The 16,709-nt window shown below is 35.2% G+C and overlaps 1 protein-coding gene across 9 annotated transcripts in view; it reads right to left on the reverse strand.

The window, feature by feature from the left end:
• CNTLN (centlein) overlaps positions 1–16,709 on the reverse strand; it is a 185,189-nt gene that overhangs the window by 116,385 nt on the left and 52,095 nt on the right. For all 9 annotated transcript variants that reach the window (XM_085042179.1, XM_085042178.1, XM_085042177.1 and 6 more), the window contains one exon: positions 10,629–10,788. In XM_085042179.1, the coding sequence (XP_084898305.1) occupies positions 10,629–10,788 (160 nt within the window). The remainder of the gene's footprint in view (positions 1–10,628; positions 10,789–16,709) is intronic.

The raw sequence follows: 16,709 nt of genomic DNA on the forward strand, positions 1-16,709 counted from the left end.
TGAGCCATAAAAATCAGATTTAGTTAATTCCCCCCTTCCCTTTTTTTTTCCTTTTCTGCATCTAGCCTATACTCTGGACTCCAACATAATGTCATGGGTGATCTTGCTGTAAAATATAATTATTTTCTCGTACATTTATAAACAGATTTTATATTTTAAGAGCCTGTGCATTTTGTAACATGGAATGAGGGGAATATGGGGGTGTGTGGGGACGAATGAAAAGAAACTGAAAATTGGAAAGAAATGTCCAAGCAGTTTCCTCTTCATAACCAAAAACTTAACCTGATAACAATTAATAGTCCATATATCATTCTATTTTAAAAATTATTGTCTGGCAGCTGTCTTCTAACAAAAAAAATATTCTTTATTCAGTGAAAAAATCTTTCTGTGAGAAAGCAGCTAAACAAGCAGCACCCAGATGGCAAACCAGCTACAGTTTAATTAATCCACTAAAAGCCATTCAGTTTTCAGTAAGGGTAATGTAATTTTGAATAATTGTAGGGAAAAAAAAAATCACTAAACGTTCTTAAGTTTTATTATAGCAGCATGAATAGTGCCACTATAGAGTAGTTAAAGCTGAGTTGCTCTTTGCATTATAAACCCCACATTTTCAGTATCTTGGTCCTTTTTGATTCTTGTATATGGAAAATAGATATATGGCATGTCAAACTAAACGGTATGAAAATTAAACTATTCTTCAAAACTGGTTCTTTCTTTTTTTCTCTCTGTCTTTTTAGGACCCTAGAACAGGATGTAAATTACTTTTCAAAACTTCTACTAATTCCTAAAGTACACTGCATTTCTTTCCTTTTTCTAAAAGTAATTTCAAAAGCTGCACAAAAACACTGTTCCTTGTTTTATAGACAACACATACCTGCATCCTGGCACACATACAACATTGCAGGTGAAGTCCCAAATTGTCATAGTAAAACACACCCAGATATAACTGAAATTTCATTTTATGGTGATCAAATACTAGTATACTGTGATCCCAACAGCAACAATGACTTCACAGATTTTATTAGACAAGTTATAACTCCACACAGCTTTTCTGAGGCCAAGAACCACACAGTACACAGTCCTTTGTATGTGCATTACTTCAGAAGCTGCGCAGTTCAAAGACTTTACAGACCTTTAGAAAATAATACTTAAAAAAAGACCTGTATTTTCTCCTTTGCATCTTGTTTAAAAGACATGTATACAAAACACTGCAAATACAGCCTCACAACATATTAGTATAAGAAAACACATTTGGAAAGTAACAAATTATTACTGTTTCTCTGACTAAGAAACAATCAGACACATGCTTGTACTAGTCTTTTTTAGAGTGTTTAGCTGTAATGTGTTAAATGTGTTTAAAGTGTTTAGCTGTCATTAATTTGGTATTAAAAATGTAACAAAAATTAAAATTACATCATTAATATTGAAGATCCCATGTGTTGCAAATGTAAAGTTAAAATTATACTTACCTATTTATTTCAAACGTTAAAAAATACCGTTACTTTTCTATTACCTATTTAAGCATGGAACAAATTCAATTTTGCAAGTGGTAATTTATACCTGTCTTTATTATAAGTGTAATAATCTCAAAATAAGAGACAGTTTGCAGTTAGAGGATTACAACCATTTGAAAAATGTTATTGGTATTTTCCATCATTAAAGCCTAATTATTTACTCAGCACATTGTGTCACGTAAATTGGTCAATTTCAGTTCCATATTACTTTCTCCAAAGCCCCAGCCTTCAAGCATACACTGATAAATCTTTTGCATTCCTCAGTGGGTTTCAGTGCTACACAGCAATAATATTCACAATGATTTCTTTCCATCTTGTCCACAAATACATTTTTACTACAATATTTGTTAGTTGCTCTAAAAATTACATTTTGAAATCTTTGTAATGATTTAAGGGTTTTTTTTTTCATAAACTGAGTATTTCAAAAAACCAGAAGACAATTCTGTCAAGTTTTGACCCAAAGGGGCTGCAAGACTGAGGATTTTTATTGGAAATAAATTAAATTAGTAAGTCTTCTAACATAAAGCTGAATTGTAATGTAAAAAGCATTTTGTGAGGAATTTGTTTCAGCAACTGAAATGATCAAAAACTGTAAAATGAAATTCACAGCACCACACTTATAATGGGATATCTGCCCTTTTTTATGCTGTATCATTGCCAAGACAGAAAATTAAGCCTCAAACATGGACTTCAAATATTCACATTGCAGTAAGAAGTATACTGGACTAAATTTAGAGCTGCTAAAATAAACTATAGTTACCTTGTCCAGATAAGTTCCTTAACTATTTATATTTCAGTCAAAATCAGTAGAGACTCCACTCCATAAGCCCAATAAACTGAAATCACTGAAAAACTACTGTTAAAAACCAGTAAGTCATACTCTGAAAATACATCTCAATGGATTTTTGCATGGCAATAATGGGTGCAGTCTTGAAAGATTTTCTTTAGGTATTTCTGATGTGAAATTTTTTATTTTAGTTTAAAACCTGCTTCTTTTTTTTGTCTAATAATCTTAAATCACATCTATGTGCAATCTGTGTACTTCCATTGTTTTACTGGTATCTTCTGACTACTTTTAAAAACTTCATAATGAGAAATAATGATACTATTATAAAAGTGCAAGTGAATTCTATATTAGGTAGAATGCATTTACTGGTCAAATGCTACAATTACAAATAGAAACTTTTACATGCCTGTTAATTACTGTTCTTTGATCAAGTAACACCTCTTGGTGGCATTGTCTTTGGTGTCTGCACACATATAAAAAGTAGGAGTCAACACAGAAACTACTGCTTCAGTTCAGTAAACATATTTAAATATTTATTGATCACATAGGTAATAGTTATGGTATACTAACTGTACAAATAAATGCACTCATAGTAAGATGCAAATAGAAATTATCTGTAAAGCAGATTTTAATTTTTGACCACACACATTACTAGAATAGTAAAAATAAAATGAAGCAAAAGTTTGTTCTCACCTAAACAAGTCCCACATTGACTAAATAAAGATTACAGTATTTTAAAAAGGCGTATTATACGTTTAATGGAAGAAAACAGATATCTTCTTGCTAATAAAGCCAACAATAAAAAAACCTCCTTTTTCCCTGACTGCAATGTAATCTGAACAGCTAGAAAAGTTCAAATCCAGGAAAAAGTCTATCACATGCAACACTAATGTATGATCCTCATAGCTACTCAGTCTCTGATGAAGATACATTAGTGCGTCGACAGACTGTTAGTATGTCCCATGGGATGAGCTTTCAGCAAGGTATTAATCTAAACATGCTCTAAAAATCAGTATTTCACAGCAGAAATAAAACCACACTTACACCAACTTCTTCTTTCAGGAAGGATTACTTATAAATAGTAATAGGAAAACTAGTAGGTGTCCCCAGTGCTTTGGTGTCTTGTTAACTAAGCTTCTATTCCAAATCCATTGTATTCTGCATTGATGCTGCAGTCAAGAGACAGTAGAATGAGTTAGAAAGCTCCTCTTAATCACATTTGACTTCAGAATGTCACAAATTACCAGAATTCTGGTTATCTAACATGTCAGAGAAGGTAATCGCTGTTTTTTGCCCTCCAGAAACCCCAGTTGTGCAACCAACACAACAATCATTGCCCTACTAAAATTTATACAGCATGGCAAAGTTGGTAATGGAAAATTTAGCTGTAATCAAAATCCAGCCAAAAATGAGCATTATGATACATTCCCAAAAGGCATACTCCAGCCTTTCAAACCAGAGAAAGACTGGATGTTAACAAATTTAGGGTACTCATTACAGCAGAATGCAAGAATGACTCTACATTTTACTCTTTGTGTTGTCAATTTTATTTAAATTATACAATTCTTTCTTCCTTTCACTTGTTTGTATCACTCAGGAGTTAAAGCCTCTGAAAAACAATCACAACTTTTAGACTGGGAAACTACCTAACATTTTGTGAGAAATTTGGAAACAATAATCAGCCTTTCCTTCTTCCCATCATTTTCTAGTCCCATGGGCTCTCAAAATTCACTTAGGACAAAGCGAATTACTTCTTGCTTATTTCCAAGGCAGATCAGAGATCATGTCTCTCAGGCAAAATTAATTCAGAGTCCAGACAGATTGATATTTCAAAAGAGTCCAAGTCATTAAACATTTGCATTGAAATTTGTGTGCCTACCAAATTTTTCTTTTTATTTATATTTAAGAATGCTTACATCATCTCTAGAAGTGCATCATCTCTAGAAGTGCAAGTTCAAGATTAGCCAATTTCTTACGGAAATAAGTATCTCACAGGAAAATAAACAGTTCATTTATCAAAACTATGCATTTTTATATAATGTCCTTCCAAATGAATGGAACATCAAGACACAGTTACTTCCAGCTATAACTATATAAGCTCATTAGCTAGATCATACTGGTATGACAATTTGCTGGTTTTATGACTAGCAGTACTTAAGTGGTTGTAATTATAGTATCTGAAAGGTAGCATCCTAGTAAGATGAATGGAGAACATCAAAAATATGATGTTTTTTCCTAGTTGGCAGCCACATCCCCTAATGTAGCTAATGGGTTTTTTTGGTAGTCAGCATTTGTCAGGACAAGACAAATAGCATGTCTTTTGACTTGCATAAACTTTTCCAACCTTTCCTGCTTTGAAAACAGCACTAACAAAAACACATTCAAGTGCAGCTAAATATATGTGTAAAAACTATATTCACACTATTCATCTTTTTAAACTAATGTTTATATACTTTTTTACACAACACCGAGTACCATTCAATAGGACTCAGATTCCTTTTTTTAAGGAATTTAACATTAGGAAATTTGAAAATAAAAATTATTTGTTAGAAAATAACACAGATAGCTGGAACAGATTCCAAGTTTCCATTTGGCTCACCACCTTTTGTTTCATTGTTTTGTACATCAAATAAATGCTTAATGTTTACACTGGATTATTTTGGGTTTACTGCTCATTTCTGACTTGCTTTTAGAAGAGGCATGCCATCTAATCATATTGCAGTAAGCACATTTCAAAATATTCAGAAAATTGCACAGCATGATGAAACAGGTCTACCATTAATAAAGACAGCTGTAGAGAAACAAGATGTATAATGGAGATCAGAGGACTAGAGACAGAACATTGCACAGACTATCCAGAAGAAAAAAAAAACCCACTGTATATCATTTTTCTCAGAACTAGCAAACTTCACACAAAAAACCAGTGGAATCTTGACTGTATGTATGTGAATGGTTATACCTTACTTGAATGCCAATAGGACATGAGTTTACCCAGTAAACTTCTCAATCCCCAAGAAAAGTTCTAAAAATAAATTACATTTATGAGATAGAAATAAAAAGGAAAATATTTTAAAAAATTCCTTACAACATCTTATAACATTTGACAGTGGAAAAAAAAAAAAAGCACCAGCAAGCAACACACAACTGCTCTGCAAAAATTGTTGACAGACTGTACTTCCATACTATCTTCTCAACAGGTTATAGCTGACCTTTCTCTATCGGGCAGCATAGATTGTTACAGGTTGAAGATACTTGAAAAGAAATGAGAAAAGATTAAATGTATCAGAAAACAGTACACTGTAATAAATTCAGTCTATATTACACAAAAGCATTCTTCATCTGCCATGAAGTGTGAGTAATTTAGCTGAATTATAAAAAAGGTTATTTCATATTTCTCAGCTATTCTTACCATTTCCTGTATTGATTAACCTGATTTCACCAGAAAACACTTCCTTGATACAGCTGTGAAGAGTTACTTAAAACAGAAAACATAATGCAATCGAGTAACTAAAAAATGCCAAACCAAAGTCAGGACTTCCAGAACCAAAAGATGGTAGTCTAATGCCTGCTCTCATGTAGTAGAAAGTATTTCACAGCCTGATAATGGTGGGATGAGGAAGTACTGACATACACTGAATATGTGTGGTGGCAAACTTATCTTCGGTCAGACCAAGGAAAGCTAAAAAATTTTAAAAAAATTAGTAAAACTAAATAATCAGCCCATGCTATTTATTGGGAAAGACCTCCAAGATTATCAAGTTCAACCTCTGACTAAAACCATCATGTCAACTAAACCATAGCACTAAATGCCACGTCCAATTGTTTATGAACCCAAACATAAAGTTGAACGTATAGTAATGACATAAATTTTAAAAAGTTAGCGTAAATTAAGATGCAGTAAAACTATCCTGGAAACTACTACACCATCATCACAGAAATCCAGGTTACAACCCATGCTTTTTATGAGAACTTGAAATAAAGAAGGGCAGAAATCAGCTGAAGAAACTCTAAGGCGAAGGTGAAGTGGCAGTCCAGACAGACTATACATTGCACATTCATGATATTTTGTTTTATTTTATTTATATTCACTTCCCCCCTACCCCAAATACTTGAATATTCTGCAGATATCAATCTACACCATTAGACAAAGGAACTACTGTGCTCTAAGAATATCAGTACAGGATTGTCCAAGCATGAAAATCATCACCTGTGACTGCACAATCTAATATTAACCTAAGAGAACAAAGCGTACCCAGGGTTTCTTCAACTTTAACCTACAGGTACATCTGATTTCAAAATCTACTTGCTAGAATGCGACCAAGTGTACTGATGTTTTGGCATACAAGAAACAAAGACTACCTTAATTAATACACCTTCCAACTGTAGAAGACAGTATCTGAACTTGAACTAAAGTGTGCGAATCTGTTGAAGATCTGAGATCCTCAAAACTCTCCCAAAGTAGACATGAAAATGACAATTCACTTACTACTTATGTGGGCTACAGCATATTTGACTATACATATAGTTTCTCCCCTGCCTTATCATGTGTGAAAGAATTCAGGCTTTTCATTCCAATTTGTTTGGGAACCTATACTGTCACTACTATTTACAGATCTATATGAGTTTAGTTTTTATTTTTAGGATTTAATACTGCTTACATAAACACATTTATATTTAACTATGCTGAAAGGTTGCTGCACTTAGAAAAAATACTGGAAGTGCAAAACTTAACCTTATTATGGTAAACACAGTAACTTGATTACAATTCTGATTACAATGTCTCAGACTTGAAGGAGAGCAAGATGCCAGGAAAAGGACTAGTAGAGGCAAATGCAGGTACAAAATTAACATTTGAAAATGTATCTGGCACGTTCCTATTTTTATCTACTTGCTGATGCACTTGATGCAGATTTCTGCAATGACTCATAACTGAAAACACTTACTGTGCTTTCTAGTTACACCAAAAATGTAACTACTGAGCAATGGTTTTCTTCATCCACAGACATGCGCTATACCATTATTCATAGTATTTTCTATTTGAGAGCTGAGTTACAGGACATGAATTACCATTTCCTGTTGAATGATAATGGTATTTCCACTCCACTAAAAAGGCCTTCCACTGAAAGACTTTTAATCAGTATGATTAAAATGGATCCTAAAGGCCACATCAGAGCAAGCAGAAGTACTGCATTATAAAAACAAAGGCCTTAAATTTCACAAAATTGTGATAAGCTGGCAAAGGACTTCAGAATCTCTTCTTGTCTTATTATCCCTAGTATTGATTGAAATCTCTCCACCTTGAAATTGTTGGTGAGGACAAATCTACTGAGTCTCATTAAATCCAGCATAGGAATGAAGTCCCCAGAGCATTTGGGACCACTAAAGCAGATGCTACACATTTTAGAAAAATATTCTCTATCCTTGAGTATATGAACTACAGCTGCAATATGAAATAGATATCAATTTGTCTCCATAAAAGTTCTAATGTAAAGGAGTTACTGTAGAACATAGCATTCTTATAATTTGTACTTGGAGAAAAAAAGGCATGTCAAAGCAACTCAACTCGATAAAACAGATTACAGATCTTTACATGCTGCTCACTACAGCTAGACTTGAAAGAGAATTTGTGGTCCTCAGTGGATTTACACATAATCCAATGTAAGTTTATGACCTCAGGTTTATCAGAAATGTTTTTTCTTTTTTCAGTCTACTGTTTCATACTACACATTAACATCAGCACAAAGATCTGTTCTACACAATGGTAGACTGTTAACATGAACTTTGAATACGTGAGCCAACCATACTGCCTGAGCTATAGCACATGTGCCTATCTGACCACTAACAGAGAGGTCATTGATCTTGCTGTAAGGGACAATATATCATAGGATGTACACGCTGATAGGCTCAATGCCATTTGAAGAAGTAGGAAAATATTCCTTTGTGACTGTATTTATGGAATAGCTGACACATTCTTATCTAGCTGTTGCAGCCTGCATATTATTAATGAAGGGAAGACAAACAGAACACAGATTTGTCTGCAATAGTTTGTGCCTCTCTCATTCAACAGAAAAAATAGATGTTTGTATTATTTCTATAGATGCTGAGTTTTCCAAAAGCCTGCTGTGACTTTGGTAGGGTTGCATATCTTGTGAGTCAAAAAATCCACATTACTTTGAAGTAATTATGGTTGGCTGTTTTATACAGTTCTGATCAGAAATACAAAGTAAGACTGTCATAATAAAGGAATTCCTGTTCCCTTACAACGTTCTCTCAATTCAACTTGCCACAAACATTAGCTGTATTCCACTCTGACTTAGTGAACTTCACTTACTCCTTTTTCAACTTTTTTTTTCACATTTTTTCAGGCTCAATATTCTACAAAAAGAAAAGTTAGCCGTTCCACAACAGTAATTTTTCAGCATATCTGAGTTGGCTTTTGCTGGTTTAAGAGGCAAACCTTACTCCTCCGTGTTGAAAAAATATTGAATTTAACACCTCCAAACCAGCAAATTTTAGGGTCATCCATAAGTTGGAACTATTTGGCATCTACCAAAAATTAGAGCTTATCTTCTAAACCACCCTTGTCATAAGGTAAGATAGGCTGAAGCTTTCAGTTCTGCCTAAGACAGACTAAGAACTGTGAAGTAGCTTTCTGAAGCAATCCTGAATACTGAACCAAGTCCAGATTAGATGCAGGTTGACCTTATAGCTATATCAATACACCCATCAATTTTACATATTACTTAAGCAACTATTTTTCATAGGCCAGGTCAAACTCTCCCAAGTTGAAAAAATACTGGCAAAAGGACTACTGTGCAAGGTAAAGTAACCTTTATCAAGAGTTCTGTCATGCTTTAAAACACTCTCATGAAAACCTAGTTTTGTTTTCTTTCATATTGTATTGTTGTAGAACTTGTCTGGAAGAATACAGTTTTATAGGCACCAGTGAAGACACTTAATATAGTCTTCACTTTTGCCACTTTTATTTTTTTTGAGTGACTCAAAGGATCTATTTGACACCTTCAAAAGCACTGACTGGAGAATGAAAAAACAAAAAAAACAGCAACTCCTAAAACCTATATTCTCTTTTTTTTCTTTCTATAATTTACTTTGTCTTGCCCCAGACAGATAAATTCCCCTGCCTTGTACATGTTCTGAACAATTTGGATGGAAAGTCTACCTGTAGCTTGACTGGGGTACTATTGCAATGTATAAGAGATTTAATATCTATCATCACTGCAGTAAAATAAACTGTTGAGTTTTTTAGGCTGTTTGGGACTTTTGCCCCTCTTTTTTACATACAGTAGCTCTTTATGCTGGTACTTCACAAAATTTATGATTACCTTAGCAAACTGAATCACATGGTGCAGTGTCAAGTAGACAAGAATGAGCTGGGCACTGTGAGCTATAAAATGCTAACCGAATACATCTTTAGAAAGCTATTACTGATTCTGGCTTGACTCAGGCCTAGTTTCACAATTTAACCACAAACTGCACACTCAAAGTAAGACGATAAGGGGAAGAAAAATTTTTGCCAAAAAAAGCACTGGCAACACATAATTTAAAAAAGTAGTTCAAAGACAGCAGAAGGTGTATGAAAGTTGTTTATACAAATTCTTCCTTGTCTTCCTTCTAAATCTTTCTAAAAAGGAAGCAAACATATATTCTGTATTTCTTACTGATTGAAAACCACATATAATTTTGTAAACCTAAAAGAAGTTCTGACCAATGCATGTGTGACAGCCTGTTAGGGCTAACATTTTCTCTGACATTCACCAAAAATATGAAACTGTTCTGCAAGTGTACATATTGCTCCAACTTTATAAACTAGTTAACCATTTTAAAAGATATTATAGCAACAAATTTTCCAGTTAATTTTTATGGAGCATAAAAATTGTATCTTCAACCACTAAAATTTTGTATCTTCAACCACTAAAATTCTTTGTGATCCACACTAATACTTTGTTTGCAAGTAAAAATTATATTGTCCCCTAAACTATGAAAAATAATTCAGAGAATTTTGTAATTCAAAGCTCCTGTCCTCCAGAAGAGGAAGAAGAAAAACACAGTTAACACCAGATTAGATAAATTTATATGCTTGGAAATTCCATCCTGTTAATTTCTAAGGCTCATCAGTTCAATGTATGCAAGGGGCCATATGTACCAATATGCAATTAGGCCAATAAACTCTGATGCTCACCTGTATTTTGGCAATAATAAAAAGCCAGAGATCTAAAGAATACAAAGTGCTTTGATTACTCTGTCCATTGATACTGTATATATTGCTATTAAAATGAACCCTATGACTACAAAGTAGAATAGCATACTTTATGATATGATGTTTTAGCTGTGTGAGCACATTCTTGGTCTTGCAGTACTTTTTGTGTATCAGCATTGAGAGCCTGTAGCTCCTTCATCAGCTTAGCCTGCTGTGTTGTATATTCAATGTTTTGTCTGTGAAGATCCTGCTGCTCCTCTAGCTCCTTCCTGTGCAAAACAAGCAACAAAGAGAAATTAGGAGAAAGAACCATGATCCCTGTTAAAAAATTGTATGCAAATAATTTTACTGTAGATAATGAGCTTCCTATTTTCATTTATTTCTCTGTCAATTGCCTTACAAACACTGTAAGTTACATATAAAATATTTATCATGTATTTTTGACAAATATCTACAATACAGTTAACTTTCAAAATGGAATGCCTTTCAATTTTCCTCTAGTGCTTTAACTGCTCTAAAATAAATGAATTTTCACTACTGCATAGTTCTCTTATCAATATTCAGTTAACTCTTTAGCAGTATCAAAATGTAAAATATATAAAACACATCAACTGTAAATAAGTTTAATTTTTTTTTACCTAGAACAATCAGAAAAAGACAAGATTTTCTTGAACTTGCAGAGTATGTGTGAAGCAAGCTTTTTTTCTGAAATGCATCTACTCCCTAGACACATGAGGTATGTTTGGTGAAAAATTACCTTTTGTCTGTAGGTATGACATACTGCAACAACCATAAACAAAGTAAGCAAAAACTTTGGTGCATATTATATGACATAATAAAAGCCCTATCAAGACAGTAAGAGGAATGATGTTATAATGCAACCATAGGATAGATCTAGTAAAATCAGCTTTCTTGATAATTTTACTGTACTGCTGATGGATTTTCTAAATTAAGATCAAAGTACAGTAAAACTTATTATAAACAGTAATTAACACTTTGAATATTTTCTGCAATATATATTAAAAGTTCAGATTATTCCATTAATCCCTATTTATGTATTTTCTCTTTAACTGCCTTTTAATTCACAAGCACATTTCATACTAGTATTACAAACAGATATTAAAATATGAATTTAGCACTCCAATTTTCTTCCTTACTTCCTCAAAGAATTCTCTGTAATCTCCAACATATATGTAACATTTCTGTGCCTAGAATTATCATTAACAGCAGAAGTTATCATTGCATTTTTGTAATACTGCTGGAGATGTCCAGGCAAAGATTAGTGTACAAAAGGTAAGCAGCAATACCAATCTTATTAGTTCTTTCCAGGGAAAATACGGAATGACAAATGAACAATTTTAACTGAAGTTCCCAAAAATCTTTTTTTAAAACCTATGCCACTAATTAGTATGATTATTCAATATAAATCCATCTGAATAATTATACAGGACTTCAAATTACATGTACGATATGACAGTCAATTTAATTCTGTTAAAAAGCACCATTTCAGAAAGCCTGTTAACAGAGCAACACAGGGTAACACTTAAGGACATGCTAACCATGCCAACTAAGACTTAACACTAAGTCCCACTATTCTGAATGAATTGTAAAGTAGCTACCCAAAGTTAACAAGGGCAGAAGTACATCAAGTACTCTTGATGTAAGAAAACCAAAGTGGAACTGGCAGCACGTATTGCATATGTACTAATTTAGTTCTGTTCAGAGGCACAGCAGCAGAAATTAGGGCACAGTGATATACTAGCACTTTCTGACAGCTGTACAACAGGCTTCCAAACAAGCACTTGTTTAATATCCTTGACTGTGTGTATATAGTGGAAAATGACACATATTTTCACTGCAGTTAAAACATATATTATATTAATTTTGCACAGGTTCGCCACTCAGATCTTCATTTTGTTGTGGAAGGGAAAAACATCCTCAAGACCAGTCCGCTATATTGCCACTCTTTAATTTGCATGCAAACATCAGTGCAGTTATCTGTGTCTGTCACCTGAGAATGCAGTATTATGTGCTCTTTAATGGTCTGCCCACAAAGTGTATTAAGGTCAATGGGAATCTTTTTTGTTGACTTTATCAGACTTCCAGTTATACCCTTAAGTTATACCCTTAAGAGGCTGGGAAAGCTGTGTCTGCTCAGCCTGGAGAAGGAAAGTTCAGTGATATGCATCAACATCTACAAACACCTGATGGGAATCTAGAAAGAAGATGAAGACAGACTCTTTTAAGTGGTGCTCAATGACAGGAAAAGACACAATGAGCATCAATAAAAAAGCAGATTAAACTCCAGCTAAACATGACAAAAATATTTTAATCCATTAGAAGTGGCCAAACACTGGAAGAGCCTACTCAGAGAGGTTGCAGAGTCTCTATTCTTGGACATATTCAGATTTGACACATTACAGGGCAGCCTGCTGGAGCAGAGGGCTGGACCTGCTAGAGGAGTGGGACTACATGCATTGGTTTGAAAACAAACCAGTGGGAGATTGCAAGTCAAGATTGAAATTAAAAAAAATAAGTGAAATAATACAAGGAAAAGCACTGACAAAGTCAGATACAACCTAACACCCTGTTAGGGTGGCAGTAGCAGTCCAACTGAAGTAGTCCAGTTGAAGCGGTGATCCTGTGAAGGTCTAGTCTCCAGCTGAAGATCCAGTGGTAGCTCTTGTCCTCTGGGAACCCAGTAGACAGGGCTAGCTCAGGCAGTTCCAGGGCCAGGTTATATCCAGATGGGAACACGTGGCTCCTCCCTCCTGGGCAGAGCATCCCACAATGAGATAAGTCCATGAGTCACACGGTGGGTCCCTGATGGCCCATTGCCTGTCATCCGGAGTGGGTCATTAGCAGGTGATAGCAGCTAACGGCCCACAGCTGGTGGTAATAGAATACTTAAATACATCTATATTGCAACCTAGGACACTACACAATACCCAGAGGTGTGTAGCAGTGAGATCTACTCAGGTGAGCTTGGAGTCTGAAATAACCAGCAAACCCCCCTGGGTTTGAAGAACCTTTCTGGTTAGGGTGACAGAAAATTGTGTCCCCGACAAGTTTTGAGGCTAGCCCCATGAATATGGGTCAGGAATCAGAGGTATTGGCTTCTGAAGTTCTCCTCCTCTTTATCCCATATTTAGTTAAGAGCTAGAAAGTTCTTTACCCTCAGTGTTATTATTGGTTTTTAACGTTCTGTATCTGCCCGCCTTCCACTCCTATTCCCCAGTTTATCTGTCAGTTCTGTATTCCCTGTGCTCCTACTGGTTATCCTCTCAAGACCCTTCCCATCTTTCCATCCCTCTTAACCCCATGTTCACTTCCGTTCGGCGCTCTCAGCTCTTCAGAACCCAGCTCTATCCTCCCCCGCGTTCCGTCCCGGACCCAGCCGCCTTCTCCTCCCCGCTGTCCCACCAATAAACCCCAGATTCTAAAAGCTGAGAGACTGCATTTCCTTTATTCACCAAGGCTCCTATTATCCTGCCTTCGAGAAGCCAGCTCGAACCTGGGTCCCACGCTCTGGATCCACTCCGCTCACAGCAGCGTGGTAGGCACCCGGGAAGAATCACTTTCTGTGGGGTTTTCGAGATTCCCCTGCCTCCCCAGAGCGAGAAAACCTCATCTGAGGTGTCTGCCAGTTTCAAGCATTCAGTGATTCTCTATGATTCTGTCACTAATTTGCTCGCCATGTTCTCAGTGCATTCAAGATCAATCTCATGATAATCAGAAAAATTGTTGCAAGATAAAAAATTAATTTCTGATCTAAACATTTATTAACATGCTTACTCAAAGCAGCAAAAAATAAACACTCTACAAGACAGACACCTGTCTGTCTCTGCAGCAGGATAAGGATGTCAAGTCGTCAGAAAAATTAACAGTCTCGGGTGAGCATGTAACAGAACAAATAACCAAAAATTACTAATTCAATGTAACAAAGGTAATTAGTGGCATTTAAAATATGTGTCTTGTATATTAAAATATAAGAGTGCCATTATACATACCCATATATGTATATAGGCATCTGTATACACATACAGATTTATAAAAACATATACATCAACTCATAACATATATAAATTATATGTGAACGATTACACACATACAAACATATAGATATACAAATGCAAATATAAGCACATATTGATAAAATGTTTCAATATACTATACACCCTAATGAAACACAATTTTACAGAAAAAAGTCACCATCAGCAACAGTAAATGAGAAACAAAACTGTCAGCTAAAACCCGAACTGAAACACCTAAGTCTACTTTTTTCTGTCACCTCCACACTTCCCATAAACTAACATACTATTATACACTGAGAGCTCTATATAACAACAGAGTCAGCAGATAATACTGAGAAATAAAAAACCACGTCTCTGTCTCTAATCTCATACCTCAAGATGAATACAATGCGAAATGAAGAAATTTACAAACAGTGACCCGCACTCTTCAAGCAACAAGAAAGGGTGTGCTATGGAAAAGAGTCAGGTCTTTCTCAAGTCAAAACAGAAGAGCATTACTAAATTATTTCAATCACTGAAGTGAGACTGCTGTAACATTACCCTTAGTAGACTTTGCTTTCTGCATTTCAAGGTTGACGCTACATGAAGACACTACAAAGCAGACTGCAGCAAGACTCAAGGATTTGACAACTTGTCCTGCCAGTAACAATATTTAAGCATCATTACTATGCTTAGGGTAGAGACAGCTCTGTTGCTCACATCTGACATTTCCTTCTGTATGTCCTTGTATGCCCCCACCAATGGTTTTAGAGTGACCTGTGGCTTCCCGGAGATGTAGATTAAATGAGTAGCTGTTGTCATTCCACAAGTTATATAACTGTGCTCCAAACAGAATTAAAAACACACACATCACTTCAAGTGATGTTCTTAGCTTTGTTTCACCACCGCAATTTTGGTGAATACACTGGGACTTTGAGCACCTCAGCTGCCCAAGGAATGTAAGACAGTTTTGGGTAATTCAAGAAATCTCTAGATTCCATTACCTGTAGTTTAAAAATACAGCACACTGACCTATACAGCACACAGGTCCTATAATTTATGACTTCTCATGGAAATGGCATAAATATTACAAAATGGTTTATAGCACACAGCAAAGAATAACCTGAAAATCCAAGAGCGGCAAAATAAGATCAGAGTGAAAATCTGATTGCCTCATAATTTACAGCACACAAATTAAAAGCAACTGCATTAGAAGGGGTGCAGGGCAAGGTAGGGGCACATGGGGTGGGGGAATAAAAATAGCAATATTATTACAAAAATTGGTTGGCAAATATCAGAGAAAGATTTGGACTAGATATGAATCAAAGCAATGAAGTCATGGCCCACGTTTCCACTAAGAACACAGGGGCAGGAAAGTCAAATTCATTTTAGAATAGATTTTACTGTATTTGCAAACTGTTTAATATTTCCTGGATACCTGTGAGAGCAAGGCTCAAGCCTCGGTGAATCAAGCAAAACCCTCCAGTTTGATGTTCAGAGATGCACCGGAGCTCTCTGTCAGACCACAGAGCTCTGGAGCCTGGTATTTAGCATAATTTTAAAGCAAAAATTGCCAAGTTTGAGAACATGAAAATGGAAAGGTTGCCAGGGACTTTAAAGAGATCCAGAAAATCTGTACTGAATGCAAACATGAAAAATATAATATAATATAAAAATAAAAAATATAAGAAAATGCATTTCACAGGTAATTCAGAAGTTTGAAATCAAACCCAGTGAGGTTGAGTGCTTTAAAAAAATTAAGTCAAAAAAGTAATGTAGTGGCTTCTTGAAGACATTTACTATGTAGGATGGATCCTGTAAATACTGTGGGTTCACTGGTCCTAGAAAATTTATCTTCCACACCTCAAAAGTATGTGGCAGACTAATACTGGCACATGGCAGTATTTTCAAAAACACCTCTTATTCTGTATGACCAGCGCTAGACTGGAGTATTTCTTTTGGAGAGAGTTTGGTCTCTGCTAATTTGCAGAAGAAAACAATTCTCTTGATGTCTACAGACACATCTACTATTAAACTAAAAAATACTCTTGCTAACAAACTAACAGATATGCACAACAGACCACTAGCCCAGTATGCACGTATTCCCTTGGAGATCTCCTCTTCCCATTTACTTTAGCACCTAGTGTAAAAATTTCGGACAGTATTACCAAGGTGTC

This window comes from Lichenostomus cassidix, chromosome Z (assembly GCF_008360975.1).
Source record: "Lichenostomus cassidix isolate B80296 chromosome Z, HeHo_3.0, whole genome shotgun sequence".
NCBI classification, from domain to species: Eukaryota; Metazoa; Chordata; class Aves; order Passeriformes; family Meliphagidae; genus Lichenostomus; species Lichenostomus cassidix.